Source organism: Chinchilla lanigera, unplaced genomic scaffold, assembly GCF_000276665.1.
Source record: "Chinchilla lanigera isolate Chin_1 unplaced genomic scaffold, ChiLan1.0 scaffold00024, whole genome shotgun sequence".
NCBI lineage: Eukaryota > Metazoa > Chordata > Mammalia > Rodentia > Chinchillidae > Chinchilla > Chinchilla lanigera.
In genome coordinates, this window is record NW_004955425.1 from 21,466,107 (window position 1) to 21,482,157 (window position 16,051).

Here is a 16,051-nt window from a genome sequence, read left to right on the forward strand (position 1 = left end):
TCCACTGCTGGTGGGAATGCAGGCTGGTGAAACCACTGTGGAAATCAGTTTGGAGGTTCCTCAACAAACTAGGTCTAGAGGACCCATTCAACCCAGCTATTCCCCTTCTGGGTATTTTTCCAGAAGATCTGAAAACAGCATATCACAGCGATATATGTGCACCCATGTTCATAGTGGTGCACTCTGTAATTGTTAAATTGTGGAAGAAACCCAAATGTCCATCCATTGAAGATTGGATTAAAAAATTATTGTACTTTTATATAATGGAATATTACTCAGCTATAAAGAAAGATAAACTCGAGGCTTTTATAAGTAAATGGTCACAACTAGAGACCATACTCATAAGTGAAATAAATCAGAACCGCATCTGTAAGCAACGTATTGTCTCACTAGTGTAAGAACCTGAAAGAGTGAATAAAAATAGAAGGTATGATAGACTTTGTGAAAGGAAAGGAAAATGCTCAAAAGTAAAGGGCAACTGGGGTGTGGGAACAGAGAAGGGAAAGAAGGAGAAATTATGCATGTATGTATATACAGGATAGCTAACATAGTTGCACTACTGTCTTCAATTGCTTTACTGAAAGGAAGACTTAATGATTACTTTTTGATCAATATTGCATGTCTCTATTTGTTTTCCTGAGAAACCACCTTGAAGATATCAATATGTAATACAACAACCATTGTTAATTTCTTACCACTTTGTTTGTAACTCTGTATTGTTTGTATTGTTCTTATGCTATATTTTAAATGGATGTCTGTTTGTTAATATGTTTTCCTTGTTTTATTTTTAAAATAAATTTTAAAAAAGAGAATTAAAAGGAATCCTGTATATAAAGAACTTAACACACTGGCATACAGTAAATGCTCAGTTCTTCTTGTTGCTTGCTAATTTTCAAGGACATCCTTGGCACTAGTGTGGGAAGAGATTAAAGAGGCAGGATCATGGAAACCAGTCAGAAAGTGACTGAAAGGATGGATGGGAAACTAAATGGTGGCTTCCAACAGCGTCCCTAGGGAGGTGGAGAATTTATATCCACACACCTAAGGATATGCTCAGGGACTAACATATCTAGATTAGGGTCCTATAGCCACTGCCAGAGAGAATGCAAAGAGTTTCCATTTATGACATAAATTTTATAATTAAAAAAGGAAATAGGGAAAAATCAGCATTAAAAATCTTACTTGAGTATTTTATGTCTTAAAATAAAAATTGCTCTATGTAATATACATGATTATTTTAAAGAACAACCACAGATGCCAGAAAATAAGTTGTCTTTTATACTCAAAGGTATATTATTAAATCTAAAATGATATGATATTTTTATAATGTTAGGAGTCACTGCTATGAGATCAAGCTCCCCCCCAAGTCAGTGACCCCATGTTATTTCTTGGTATCCCCCAGGACCCAGAAAAATGCCCAGCATATAGTATGTACTCCATAAATATCCATCAAGCCAATCTCAACTAAATTCTTGGGGAATGATTCTCAGTTTGCTTTCTGGCTATTCTCCATAAAGATGAATGTATCAAGTATTAGTCATTTTTTAATTGAAAAAATGTGAATGTAAATACATTTTTTCTTTAAAAAAAAAAAAATATATATATATATATTATGATTCAAAGTTAACTTGCCTTAACAGCACTGATAGCTGTGTCAAGCGTCGAAACCTCATGATCTTTGTGGGTGCCAAACACTTTGTCCATTGTGGAAACTGGGCTTTTGCAGGTGTAGCAATAGGTGTCAATCTGGGTCTTCTTTGGTTCCTTTTGTGCCTTCTCAGTCACTAACTCTGATGACAACTGGTCTTGTTCTGTCCTCCTTCTGCCCAACTCACTCTGGTCAGCAGACACAGTCTGTTCTGCCTCAGAGAGAAATTCACATTTCCTAATGTGCTCAAAGAATTCCTTCCCGTGAGACAACACATCTTCGTTTGCAGAGTCTGAGTATGGCACATCTGGTAGAATGTCCTGACTAACCACTTCATAACTCAGGGGTTCAGCAAACTCATACTCATCCTGCACAGGGCTGTTTCGGAACCGCTGTTCACTTGGAGTGGGTGAGACCAGTACTTGAGGTTCTTCTTGGGGTGTTTCTGGAATATAAGCTGCACTTGATGCAAACGCTTCGTCTGTGAAAGACACTTGTGTTGGGACATTCTGACTGACCTCTGGACTAGTGTTTCCTGCCTCATGACCCTGAGTGCTCACCTCAGCTATACTCTCCAGAACATTGCGGTCGTCTTGAAATGGAACCGCATAGCTTATCTTCTGGACAACCACACTGACCTCCTCAGTGATGGGAGCTGCCTGCACTGCTGTGTCATCAGAGGTCTCCACATGGCCCACAGCTTCTCCTTCCCTGTAAATAGCCTTCTGTTCATCCAGACTCTTTTCCCAAATAGTTCCAGATTTCCTCCAAATTTCCTCTTCTGTATCTATCAGTTGGTATGAATCATTCTTACCAACTGGTTTTTCTTCTAGACCTTGGCCTTGGTCCTTATGCATTACAGATGTGTCATGGAGAATGTCATCTCTGAGTGTATATTTCTCAAAATACATTCCCGTTCCATCATCAGTGTCAGAATCTCTGCATGGAAATGGTGCCTCAGAACTCACACTGTCACCTTCAGAAGCTCTCTCCTCTTCCTTCTGCTTCTCCCCAGCTGCCTCCTCATACAGATCCTTATATAGAAATGAAAGTGCAGGTGGCTCCTGCAGGAGTTCAGGATTGACAGCTTTGACAGTGGTCGGAAATATCTGGGCTCTGGATAAAACCCCTTCCTCCGTATCAAATAAAGGCATCCCAGGCAACCTGGAGTCTACATCCCTATTTATGCTCTTTGAAGCATTTCTGTCAGCTGAGTGTTGGGTAACCAAAGACTTTTCCATCTCTGGCTGAGATAACTGGCTGTGGTCCTTTTCTGGGCCATAAAAACTTTCATCTAATTTCACTAGGTCATAGGCATGTTCTAGAGAACTTTCTTGTGGACTTTCTGGAAAAGTGAGTGTTTCTCCTGTAGCTCCTTTTGACAGCACCTCTTTCATAGTTAATTTCCACGGAGCTTTCTGTTTTTCTGGGTCTGGGGAGATGTTATAATCGATCAAAGTATATTTTTCAAAGTAATCTTCTTCACTGGGAATTGTGGGCTGAATAAAAGCTAAGTCACCAGTGTCTGAGTCCAAGGATAGCTCCTCTTTTGTAACATGAGCTCCCTTTTCTTCATTCTCCTTCAATTGTGTAACTTTTCCACCAGAATCTTCTAAATTTCTCTGTAACATTTTGTGGCGAACAATTGCCTCACTATCATCATGAAGGGTTATTGCAGTTTTGCTTTCTAAATACTCTAACTTATCTTGCATTTTTTCGCATTCTTCCTGATCCACTGAAGGAATAAAGGCAGGTGCATGAATATTCAATATCTCACACCCTTCAGAAATTATACTGAAGGCACTCTTCTGATCTTGTGAAAGGCCAGCTGGTTTACTGGTCACTGTGGATTCTACATCTCTTGCATATGTGTCTTCAGGCTCCGTGGACATTTCTTTAACCATCTCATCAGCTGTGCTTCTTGATGCACTAATTATAAATTGAGCATAGTTGCTCCCTGCTGAAGAGACTGGTTTATTTATGTGGGCATCTTCCATAGTCTCCAAGGAGTGCTTTGAAACCAGAACAGGTTGCTTCAGCATCTCAGATGGATGATCTTCAGATGTCTGAATAGTGTGGACTGTAGGATGACCTGGAGTCAACTCTGACCATGGCATTTCTTGTTTCTTCTCTGTGTTAACTTCTGGACAAACTCCTGGAACATGAGTTTGTGGTTTTACAGATGACCGTAAATAAAGTGGCATTTCTAAGCTTTCCATATCATCAGAAGGATGACCCACAGTCCTTTCAGGTTCTTCAGATGGAGATGCTCGCCTCATGCTTTCTTTTGTGGTGGCTACTAAGCCACTTGTGCACAGCTGTGACACTGTGACACTGTGACCTCTTTCCTCTCTGTGACCCGCTATATCTCTGCTTGGCTTTTCTAATACCAGATTTTCTTCCAGAGGTGAAGGATGCTTATCTATTTCATCATGGTAAGGAAGATTCACTGGGCACAAAGTCTTTGTTTTCTTCACAAAACTTTCATTTTCTTCTAACAGATGTGGCTGGCTTTCTAATACCTTTCTTTCCTTGATTCCTGGGTGAGCCTCTGAAAGCACACTTTCTGGTTTTTCAGTAACTGCTGTTGTTTTAATGAATGAAAATGGTTGTGCGTCACCCAAAGAATGAAGAGGAGAGATGACTGGCTCTTCAGGTACACACCTGGCCACATTCAGAGAATAAGGCTGATCTTCCTGCTCCTTCTTTTCTTCCCAAAATACCTGTGCCTGCTTTTCTTTTTCTTCTCCTTTCTCCTCAGAACAAACAATAATTTTGGCTCTTTCCTTATGGTCTTCTTTTGGATAGATGTGCTCCAGCCTAGCAGCAATCTTTGATTCTTCTAATGTAATAGGTCTATATTCTTGTGTCATTTGTGCTTTCACTAACTCTTTATTTTGTCTGAGCTCTAAGGGGAACGCTACTTCTTGTCTGTCTGCCAGGTCACTCTTTTCTGCTAAGGTGCATGATCCAGTTTCCAAGTTACCTTTCTGCTCCTTTGGGCTGACGGGCCTGAGTTTTACTTCCTCTTCAGAAAGTTTCAAGGAAGTCAGTTTGGGAACTTCTGTCTTTAATCTGTCCTCACCAAGATCAATTAAACTGCCTTTTGATTCTTCTACTGGTAAATTTATTGGCTCTGGCTTCTCTGATTCCTTCATGATATTTTTATTTGTGAAGTTGAACGAATCTGTCTTTAGCTGTTGTGACATCTTATCTACTACGTCAAATGAAAATGATTTTTCCTTTTCATCACCACTTGGTCCTTTTCTAAGAATAGAAATATTCCAGTTAGTTGGAGGAGCTATTGTGGGCTTCTGGTATCTTTTACTCTCAGTAACATGAGAAGGAATATTTTTTGTTTCCTCCATAACCAATCTCTTATCCGGTTGAATTCTGAGATGTTCCTCACTATCTGCAGAAGTAACTAAGTTTATGCCCATTTTCTCCGAAGAGTCCGGGATTTCATTCTTCCTATAATCTTCGCTAGACACCTCTGGTAATGAATGGTTAGCTGGTTTCTCTGTTGCATTAAAATCAGCAGGAATTTTACCTTTAGGCTCTATCACAGTCACTGCTTTTTCTACAGAGAGACTTTGTTGGGTATCTAAATCTTCTTTTTCAGCAACTTTGGCATCTGAGGTGCTTGACCCAAAAAGTAAACTGGACATCCATGATTTGAAAGAGGAAAGTCCTTTCTTCCCCTTTTCCTCAGGGAGCCTTTGCTCAGCCACCTTTGGCTTCTCGTGCAGGTGCTGCGTGACTTCAGGTGTCTCTGGGGGTTGATGGTCTTCTCCGGCCTGGGTTGAGCAGATGGGTTTTGTTTGGGTGAGTATCTTCACCTCAGGCACTGATTTCCTTCCCTTGGCCTCCTCATCTATAATCTTTGACGGAACCATTTTCGATTCTTCTTGTGGCTTCTCTGGGGGAGTGTCCCTGTGTGCTTCTTTCTCACTGTACAGTGCAGGTTCCACAGCTTCCACAAGGAAATGGGGTGCTTTGACAGGAGAGGGGGTGGTTTCCAACTTCACTGGTTCTGCTGATGGGCCAGACACTGGTTCCTGGGTAGGTGCTTCAGGAGGTGGTTTGACTTCTTCCTGGATGCCTTCTTTGGAAGGCCTGGAAAAGTCAGTGTCTGTTCTCTCCAATATAAAACTTTCACTCTCCATGAAAGGATGGATATGCCCCTTCTGTGTATTTCTTTCTAAATTTCCAGCTGGACCCAGAGACTTTATTTCTTGGACCACCTTTATTTCTTCAAAAGAGTAAGTTTCAGTTGATAAGGTTTCTGTATTACCCTCAGAAGTACCAGGAGTGGATGCTGGTTCTTCTAATGGCAAATGAGATTCTTCCATAGCTGGGGGCAGAACCTGCTTCCCAATTTCATATGTGCGGCCCTCATCTGACGGAGCAGCCTGGAGCTGCCGTATGAGCAGATCAATGGGGCTGGAGGATTCCAGCGGCTCAGGCTCAGGGGTCACAAATGACTGTGACTGCTCCCAAGGCAAGTTCTCTTTCATGGATGGCAACTGTTCAATATTTAGATCTGGCTTATCTTCACATGAGGTGCTCGCATCAGACAAATCAACAGCTTGATCTGAAGAAAGCATTTTTTCAGGCTTCTTTTGTTCTGCATGGAGGTCAAAAGAAGCAATCTTTGATGGTTCTGTAGCAGACACAAAAAGTTCCCTGTTTTCTTCATTTTCTTCTCCTCTGCTCCTAAGCTCAGCTAGGCCCTTTTCCAAAATAGAACCTTCTGTATCTGTTATAAGAGATGCTACTGGTTCTGTGTCTACAGGTTCACTCTGTCTGCCTAAACCACCAGTGAGTTCTGACCCAGCCTTTGATAGTTCTGATAGTTGGTGCAGCTTGTCTTTCTTCTCAGACTCCAAAGGGAGCTCTGCTGGAGCAAGATCTTCTTTTCCCAACAGAAAATCCCCATGAACTGCAGAAGTTGTATCCCATACTTGTTTGTTCTTATCATCCCCAAGGGTCTGTGGTGTTGGGACTAAGTCTTCCGACACTAAGTTCTCAAACTCGGGGGAAGAACTTGTCATCACTTCATTCTTGTCTCTTGGAACTACATGTTTAGGTGCAGGTGACACAGTGTGTGATGACAGAAGTCTAGTTTCTTCTTTCTCAGTCCCACTCCCCAGGCTGAATGAAAGAACAGGTTCAGGCCTTGATACTTCTGAGGTAGAAACCGAGTTTTTTCCCTGTGATGAAACCACATGTGTGGAGTCAAGGGCCACAGATAATGAAAGACCTTGTTTGTCTTTTCCACTCACTCCCTCAGACACAGCTGAAAGCTGAGGAGATGACATTTGGTTTACTAGCAAGCTAGATTGCACTTCTTCAGTGTCTACTGTTGACAAGATAGAGTGCTCTGCGATAGAGCACACACTTGGAGGTGAATCTATTTTGGTTTCCTCCTCCACTTCTGATGGAACCAAACCTTTGGATGAAGAAGCTTCAATTTGAGAAGAAGTACTTGTAATTGCTAACTTTTCCTCTTCTTTGAGAATGGAATGCTCATCTCTACCCTTGCGGAATGCTGGCAAACCACTTCCCAACTCACCCTTCCCTGCTCTTGTTGAGACTAGATGTTCTTCTACAGGAGTGGCAGGAGATGGACCTGTGGGGATATCTTTTACTAATGTGGTTAAGTTTGAATCACATTTAGTTACAGATGTGGTTGTCAAGGAGCTGGGTTCCATTTCTTTCTTTATTTCTTCCGACAAAGCTGAAAGTGTTGGTGTAGGTGGACCATGTTCAACTCCCTTTTGTGCTCTGGATGAGGCTGAATGAAGCTCTCTTGCTATTTTGGAATCATGTCTCACTTCCGTGTTCACTCCAGATAAGACCTCAGGTCCAGATATAGAGCTTTCCCTTGGAGGCGAGTATGCTTGGACTACTTCAGGCTCATTCTTTGACAACAAGGTCTGTTCTAGCTCGGAAGGCACAGTTGGAGCTAAACTGAGCTTGACATCCTTCTTTGGCTCATCTACCAACTCGGGCAAAACTGAATATTTTGTCCCAGACTCTGGAACATTTGGAGGCTGAGGCTCCAGTTTTTGATCCTGTGACACATGTGCTATAGCTTCTTGAGAATCGGGCACAGCTTCTTCCTTTCTGACTCTTGACAAAGCCATCTGTTCATCTGCAGCTTTCAGAGTGAGTGACGCTTTGGGTTCCTGTTCTTTCTTAGTTGCATGGATCGAATCAAGTGAAACTGAATACTGAGGCACAGGCAAAACAGGTTTGGTTTCTTCCTTTGCCAGGGATGATTGTACATTTGAAGCAGCATGGGTTGCAACTGCCGATGAATTAGCCTTCATTTCTTCCTGCTCTGATCTATTGGTTAAATATAACGAAACTAGATCTTCAGCCTCAGGCTCCAGAGGTGCTTGACTTTTCTGTTGTTGTGCCAAAATGAAATATTCTGATACAGATGTCGAGAATGTTTGAACATCTGTCCCAGCTGCTGCACTGGTGGCTTTGTCTCCTGAGGATGGAAGGCTCAGGTCTTCGGGTGTAGACATGGCAGGACAAGGCTCAGCTTTCTGCTGCTCTGATGAATCAAAATCCTCAGGGATGGGTGTCGCAGCTGTCGATCCAAGCTCTTCCTCATCTGCTTCTGAAAAGTAAGAGAATCCTGAAGCAGACCTTGTAGTTACGATGGACTCTGGCTCACTTTCATTCATTTCTGTTTCTGGAATTTTGTATGGTGGGACCGAAACTTGTGATGCTGAGTCTGAGGAAAAAAGTCCAGCATCTTCGGTATCTTCATCCGACAAAACCATGTGTTCACAAGGCGATGTTAAACACACTGGGGAACCACACTCAGATTCTCTTTTTTCTGCTTCCTGAGTTGGACTGGGCGAAAATGAGAATTCTGACACAAATGCAGAATCTGGAGAAAAGGGGCCAATGTCTTCTTGTTCTGATAAATTCATGGGTGATGAGGCACCTTTGAGGTGTAGAGGGGATCTTTGGACAATTTCTTCTTCCTGGGACTCTGGTGTTGCATGCGGTGGTATGGAAAACTCAGAAGCAGATGCGGAAGAAGGTGAACACCGCTTCATTTCCGTGGTCTCTTCTTCCGATAGGACCACATGTTCAGAGAGGGTGCCTGGAAGTGGTGGGGCCTGGTATTCAGAAGTCATCTCAGGTGTCTGGGGCAGCGGAGAGCCTTCAGGTGCAGGGACCTGCACATCTGGGGAATATGGGCCAACATCTTCCTTCTCCGTTTCTGACAGAATCATGTGCTCAAATCTGTCTTTTAATTTGAACTGGGGCATCTCATTAATTGTCTTCTTTTCAGATTCCTGTGTTGCATTTAGGGGAACTGCAGATTTGGGAGTCAATTCTGAGTCTGATATGAGAGGCTTGCTTGGGAGGTCCTCTTTCTCTGAGAGGACCACGTGTTGCAGGGTAGCAGCAGGCGGTGAGGGCTGGTACCCAGGTGTCCTGTCTGTGTCTAGTGGGAGAAAACGTTCAGATGCAGTGGCCACATCTGGAGCACATGGTCCAGTGCTTTCCTTCTCTGTCTCTGACAGAGTCATGTGCTCAGAAATGCCCTCTGATTTGAACTGGGGAGCTTCATCAGTTATTTTCTTTTGGGATTCCTGTGTTGCATGTAGGAGGACTTCAGGTTTGGGAGTCAATTTTGAATCTGGTATGAGAGGCTGACTTGGAAGACCCTCTTTTTCTGAGAGGACCATGTGTTTCAGGGTAGCAGCAGGAGGCAGGGGGCTCTGGCACTCAGGAGTCTGCTCCATTAGGGGTGGTGAGACAGAGCACTTGGACACGGAGGCCACAGCTGGATACTGTGACCTGGTGTCCTTCTCTTCTGACAAAATCACATGCTCAGAAACACCTTTAGATTTTAATGGGGACTTGTCAAATGTTTCTTTCAGTGACTCTTGCACTTCATGCAAGGGAACTGAATGTTCTGAAACAGACGTGGAATCTGGTGTGTGACGTTCACTTTCCGAGGCCTCACCTCCTGAAAAGACCAGGTGCTCTGAAGGCACTGCAGAAAACAGCGGCGACAGGCCTCCAGAAGGCTTCTCAGGTGTGGGTGGTGAGAGAGAGTGCTCGGGTGCTGAGGCCACAGCCAGGGAGCGAGGCTTGAACTCCTCGTTCTCTCCCTCTGACAAAGCTGCATGTTCAGATAAGGCTTTTGTGCTAGATGGGGAAACTGGCTTAGATTCTTGCTTCTCTAGTTCATCGTTCAAATCCTGAGGGGCCGAGTACTCTGACACAAAAGCAGAGTCAGGAGAAACAGACTCCATTTCCTCTCTCTCATCATCAGACAGAGTGGCATGGTCAGGTGCTGCTTTTGTCAGCGATGCAGGGGTGGGCTCCTCGTGATGCAGCACTTCAGGGGACAGCCGTGATGGGAAGGGCTGCTCAGAAACTAATGGACTTTCAGGGTAATCAAGTTCTATGATCTCTTCTTCCAAATCAGAACCTTCAGGTTCAGGAGTAGCAGGTATTGGTGGGGAAGTTTCTAGTTCTTCTTGTTCTGGTTCTTGGCACAGGAGGGGCTCATGAAGAGAAATGGGTGGCATAAACCCGGTTTCCTCTTTCTCTCCTTGGACACCAGGATGAGTGGGGGCCACGTGTCCAGAGGCTGGCTCCATCTTTTCTAGTGAAGCCAGCTGTAGCTCTTCCTTGCCTGGTTCAAGGGCTTCCTGGGTAGGTGGTGACAGAGCCAGTGAACCTGTTCCCAACAAATCCTTCTCTGCCTCTAGTGACTTGGCATGGTCAGCAGAAGCCATGACTTCCTTCATAACCTCACCTACCAAGGCTGAGGAGACTGAAGAGTCCATCTCCAAACCGACAGCTCCCTCTGCCTCAGCCTCAGACTCTTCCTTTGCTGTCTCCAGGGACCCAGCCACTGATACCTCAGGAGGGGGAGAAGACGGTCCCTCGTCATGGGCTTCTGACTCTTGCCCTGGCTGTTGTGGCATTGCCTGTGGGGATCTGAGCAGCAGCCCTGGTGCGGCTGCGTCGTTACTCAAGTAGTGGGAGGCTGCGGGCCCAGCTGCAGGTGTGCCTTTCAGGGAGGACTCAGCATCAATTTTCTCTCCATCATCATGACCAAATAATGAGGTCAGGGACTCTGATCCTTTGGAAAGTGTACCTCTCCAGAGGGTACCACGCTCTCCTACTTTACCATCTTCCGTGCTTTGGGTGACTAATTTACTTGTTTTGGAAACTATGTCAGAACCACGATTGTCCAAATCTGGCTCTAGACTAATGGATGCATCTTTCCCTTTCCTGTAATGTATTTCTTTAATGACATAACCCTTTGGCAATGTTCCATAAAATTGCAGAGGAATTAGTTCTTCTTTAACTGAATTAAACATCTTAATTTTATATTGTACAGTTCCTATGTAGACTGGTCTTAACACTAATGGTTTGTGTTCTTTGTATATTGCCCCAGTAATAGGAGGCATATTTGAGGTGGTCTTCTTTTTCCTTGATTTATCATAGAGGCCAGGAGATGACTTCTCTTTCTCTGTGTTTACTGCCTGGCTTTCTGAAGTTAAAGAACTGTCTTTTTTGTTTGCTGAAACATCTGGGAACTCAAAAGAATTTCTTTTTTTGCTGCCTTTCCGACGCAATGATGGTGAGCCATGCTTTGACTTATGAGTTCTTTTCCGAGCCTTTTTAACTTCATCCACAATAAAGGAAACACTTCCTGGAGGAGAACTCACATTTGACCCTTCCAGACTACACATGCCAGAAGTCTGGCTCTCTTCTGAGACCCAGGGAGTAGAAGATCTACTTGAACTGGTCTCCCAGGTTATCCCACTGTCTTCCCGTTGAACCGTCACCATGGAAAAGGTGGGATCGGACATGATGCACTCCTGCATGGTCTTGCCCTCTTCATCCTGGCCTGAAAACCTATAGTATAGAATACTATCTGTAAGTATATATTATGTATTAATAGGCATTTAATTATAATAATAAGTAAATACATTATACATATATAAAATTAATGGAAAATTAAAATATAGAGATCAATGTTGCCACCTACACTAAAAATAGAGATGTGTATAAAATAAAGTTAAAATATTAAAGTCAGAATACCAAATAAAGTAATCTCAGAGGCCAGAATGACATAATGTTCCTCAAAAATAAAGCTGGGGCTTCATGCAGCACCTCCCCAGGTGGCCTCCTGATTCTGGTGACCCTCACTTGGGGTCAGAGTCCTCCTCCATCTCCTCCACCTGTGCCCTCTGTCACCTGTACCCACCTACTAGCTTTTCACCACACCACCCCTAGACTGCTGCCATCTGCTTCCTAACTGCTCAGCTGGGTCACACTTGCCTGTTGCCCTAACCTTCCAGACTAGGGTTATCAACACTTCCATCATGCTGCTCCTTGCTCAAAAGTCTCAGTACATCTTAATATCTATGAAAAATATTGCTCCAATATTTTTCTTAATTAGTAACTAATCATGATCCTTAATATCTATGAAAATATTGCTCCAACATTATTTCCATGCTGGGTTATGCATGTACTGGTTTATATACGATACTTTGTGTTTTTATATTGGAATATACTCCTTCTACTTAAAAAAAATTACTGTAAAAATCTGTGCCAAGGCACACCAGCAGCAGCCTCATACAGCTTATGCCGTCTTTTGATTGCATCAGGAGGTGATGAGAAATGAATGGCCCCTATTACCCAAGTTTGTATGAAGTACATGCTGTCATATTCACACAACAACGAGGTTGCCAAACAGTGGAGTTCTCAGAATGTATTCCCACCACCAGGTGACACTCAATCATATACAATTCACTGTCCAGTAAATATATTATGAGATCTCTGAGTCAGGATAAACAAAAAATAGGTCACTGAATAAATGAGAGATGACCCCCAAAATGCAGCCTGCTGTGCTTCGCTTTCTTCATCTGTAGAACAGAGGAAATAATAGAACCCACCTGTGGGGTTGCTGTGAGGACATGAAATGCTAAGTAAAAGTCTTAGGCCTGTAGCTAGTGCTCAATAAGCAATATCTGTACTCAGCCCTCCATGCAGTCCCTGACCAGAGAGCAAAGCAGCCTAAGCATGCTCACAGGCACAGAGGTCTGAAGAGGCATCCCCCTGGATCACTCTCCTGTCCCCTTGGCATGGCGGGCTGTGGCTGCCCCTTTAGCTGCCATCGAGGCCTGTCTGTCCCCTGTCTGTTGATCTGCAATGCTTTATCTGGAATTTCCTTTCCCTCTTTCTCATGTGCAGTTTTGCTGCTCTCCGTTTAGAGTACTTATCCTCCACCATCCTCCACCTCTGCCCTTCAAGGCTTCATTGTAAAATGTCCACTGTTACCATTCTTAACCAATGAAGTAGACACGTTTGCCAGTGCTACATAAACATTAAATTGGAGATAAAAACTCCAACGACTATTTCATCCTAGAAATACGGCTACACACTCAGAAATAAACCCAAATGAGTGACCAGCTTAAACCTTTTTATACCAACAGAAAGAGAAAATTCTGTGTTAAAACCGCCAAGCATCAGTATTAAGGTGCTCTTCAAAAAGACACAGAGTTAGAATTATGCCTCCTTAGCCCTTCATTGTCATCAGCACTGCTTCCATCCGTGTCCTCAACTCAGACACTCCTGAAGCCCAGGGAGATCTGTAATACCGGAACCACTCCACACCTTGCTGTGCAGCAACTCTGATTTAATGTGCAAGTGCAGCGTCTGGGCATTGTCATGTTTTTATGGTTTAAAAGCTCTCAGATGACTTCAATTTGCATCCAGAGTTGAAATCCTAGATCTAAAATTTAGCTAGCACACGTTTCTTGCTTACTCTGAACCCTTCTCAGTGTTAGCTTTGGCTGAAGATGAGGACCCCAAGTCCTTGCAGGTACATTCTACTCCCTCTTGCTGAACTTCAATCTGCAGGAGTCACAAGGAGGATCTGGCTGTGCTGAGACCTTGATCTCCTTACTGATCAGCACAGCAGACTGGAGCCGGGGGCCACTGGCCTGCATAGCCAGTACCCTCATCCCCACGCCAGAGCGCTGTAGACAACAGCAATATACTGCAATGGTCTACGCGCCCTGAATGCAAAGGGCTTGGAAGCAGTGGGAAGAACTAGGTTCCCCATTTTCTGGCAATTCCGTGTTCCCTCATTTGCTTTGGTATTGAGCTACTGAACTTAATTAGTAACTAATCATGGTCCTGGACTGAATCTTACTGCGAACTGTTTTTTTTCAGGCTCTATTACATAACAAATTAAAGTTCTTGCTTGGAATTTTCAACACATACCACTCTTCCCTTTTATGTCACTTAACAGAAATAGGGTGAAATTGAAAATTAAGGTTATGACATGCATCTGGAAAGTCAGTATTTGGAATGAACGTGACTGCAGCAGCATTATAAAAGCAATTATAAATTCAATTTAGAGTTCATTACGGATTGTAAATTCAGTGTGCCCAAGCGGAGACATTTGCATTACTCACTAGCATAAGCTCAGGAGTGCTGAGCAGAACACCCAAACGGTGGTCTTAGTAATAGTGCACCACTGAGGCAGAGTAAACCAACCATCTGTTTATTTGTTAACTCATTATTTCTGCATTTAGTAAACTTTTATTAAGTTCAGATAGTAAGACTCAAATACAATGACACAGAGCCTTCTTTAAAGAAATTCAAACCTAGTAAAAACACAGAACTAAACATTGCAATACAATGTGACTACAACAACTGCACATGGTCAGCTAGACAGGGCCCAAGGAAGGAAAGACTCCACAGAGGACAGAGCCTGCTGGTGGGTTGGTTTGCCAAATGGAGCAGGAGAGAAGACAGCATGAGGATGGAGAGGTCCGCAGAAAAGGTCCCAGGACACACAAATCATACACATAAATGAACACTGGCTCAGTGCAAGACAAAGCTGAATAACAGGCTGGGATCAGAGAACAACTACATCAGCAAGTGTAAAGCCACAGCCCAAGTGTTCATCCGTCACTCAGTCTAAAAGAAACAGTGTACTGTACTGTATCAACTTGGGAGAAATTGTCCCTGTGGAGCGCAGAATGTGGTGAGGACTGTTTCTCACTGGGCAATGCAAATGTTTCCATCTATGCACACATTAGCCTTTCATCATGGAAGGACATGGGCATGAAGATTGTCTCCCCCATGTGCCTTTGATGGGGTCCTCGGGAAACAGCCCTCTGGTGACGACTGGGCTTCCTGTGCAGGTTTATCCAAGGAGGGAGCAAGGGAAACTGATGACATCGCTGTCCCCTGAAAAACTGGACAACAAGCCTCAGAAGGTCTGAGTTGGATCAAGAGGACAGATTAGTACCAGACACAAGCACCGAAGGCTCCCTCTGAGGACAGCCCTTATCTGAGTAAAGAAGTTTCCCTAGAGTTAAATTTGCTGTCTTATTATTTGTTTTCTATTTGTACAATCTAGTTAGTGTTCCTTTTTTTCCTTCTTCCTTGGTTTGTTTTGAATATTTTTTATTATTCCATTTCCCCCTCTATTTCTTGGAGTTACATTGTATTTTGCTGTTCTTTTAGCAATTACCTTAGAAATTGCAACATGTGTCCTTGACCCATTAATATCTAAGATAAATTGGTATTTTTTTTACCATTTTCTAGATAATGCCAAGTACCATGAATCACTTTAATTTCAATGTATATATCACTGTAATTATATATTTTAAATCTACAAATGTTTTTGTTACACAAGACAATTTTACTGTTTGGTTTTGGTTTTGGTTTTGGTTTTTTTTTGTCTTTTTGAGTCAAGGTATCACTATGCAGTTCAAGCTGGCCTTGAGCTCACTTTGTAGCCCAGGCTGGCCTCAAACTCGCAACGATCCTCCTGCCTCGGCCTCCTAAGTGCTGGGGTTACAGGAGTGTGCCACCACGCCTGGCTAATTTTACTGTTTTAAACCATCAGTATTTATTTAGATTCATCTAGATAACAAAACTTTTTATTGTGCTTCTTTCTTTTTTGCCTTTCTGAGATTCCATCTGGCATCCTTTTTCTTCCTCCTGGAGAATTCCCTTTAATATTTCCTCTGGTGTGGATTTCTTTTTTTTTTTTAAAGAGAGTAGTACATGAGACACAAACAAACAAAAAAATGGAAGGGTAGCAGCATACCAGTATCACGAACATAAACAAATCAAAGCAAGAACATTCAAAGTGGTACAGGGTCTCAAGACAAATTAATGCAAATCAACAGTGGTTGTTACATTGCATATCGCTATCCTCAACTACATTGCTCAAATTATCAGATGTAAGAATGAAAAATTGCTCAAACCATTAAAGAGAATAAGAAAATAATTCTTCAATAAACAGTAGAGATAATACAGAGTTTCACTAGACAAGATGGTAGGAGTTCACCATTGTAATTCCATTACATACTGTTA

At 43.0% G+C, this 16,051-nt stretch overlaps 1 protein-coding gene across 2 annotated transcripts in view; it reads right to left on the reverse strand.

Moving 5' to 3' along the window:
• Cmya5 (cardiomyopathy associated 5) overlaps positions 1 to 16,051 on the reverse strand; it is a 106,912-nt gene that overhangs the window by 55,711 nt on the left and 35,150 nt on the right. The window contains exons 2-3 of one of the 2 annotated variants that reach the window (XM_005386008.1): positions 5,966 to 11,563; positions 1,633 to 5,935 (exon numbers count right to left, since the gene is read on the reverse strand). In XM_005386008.1, coding sequence (XP_005386065.1) covers positions 1,633 to 5,935; positions 5,966 to 11,563 — 9,901 coding nt within the window. Of the gene's footprint in view, positions 1 to 1,632; positions 11,564 to 16,051 lie in introns of both variants that reach the window. The other variant, XM_005386007.1, reaches the window with a different exon arrangement.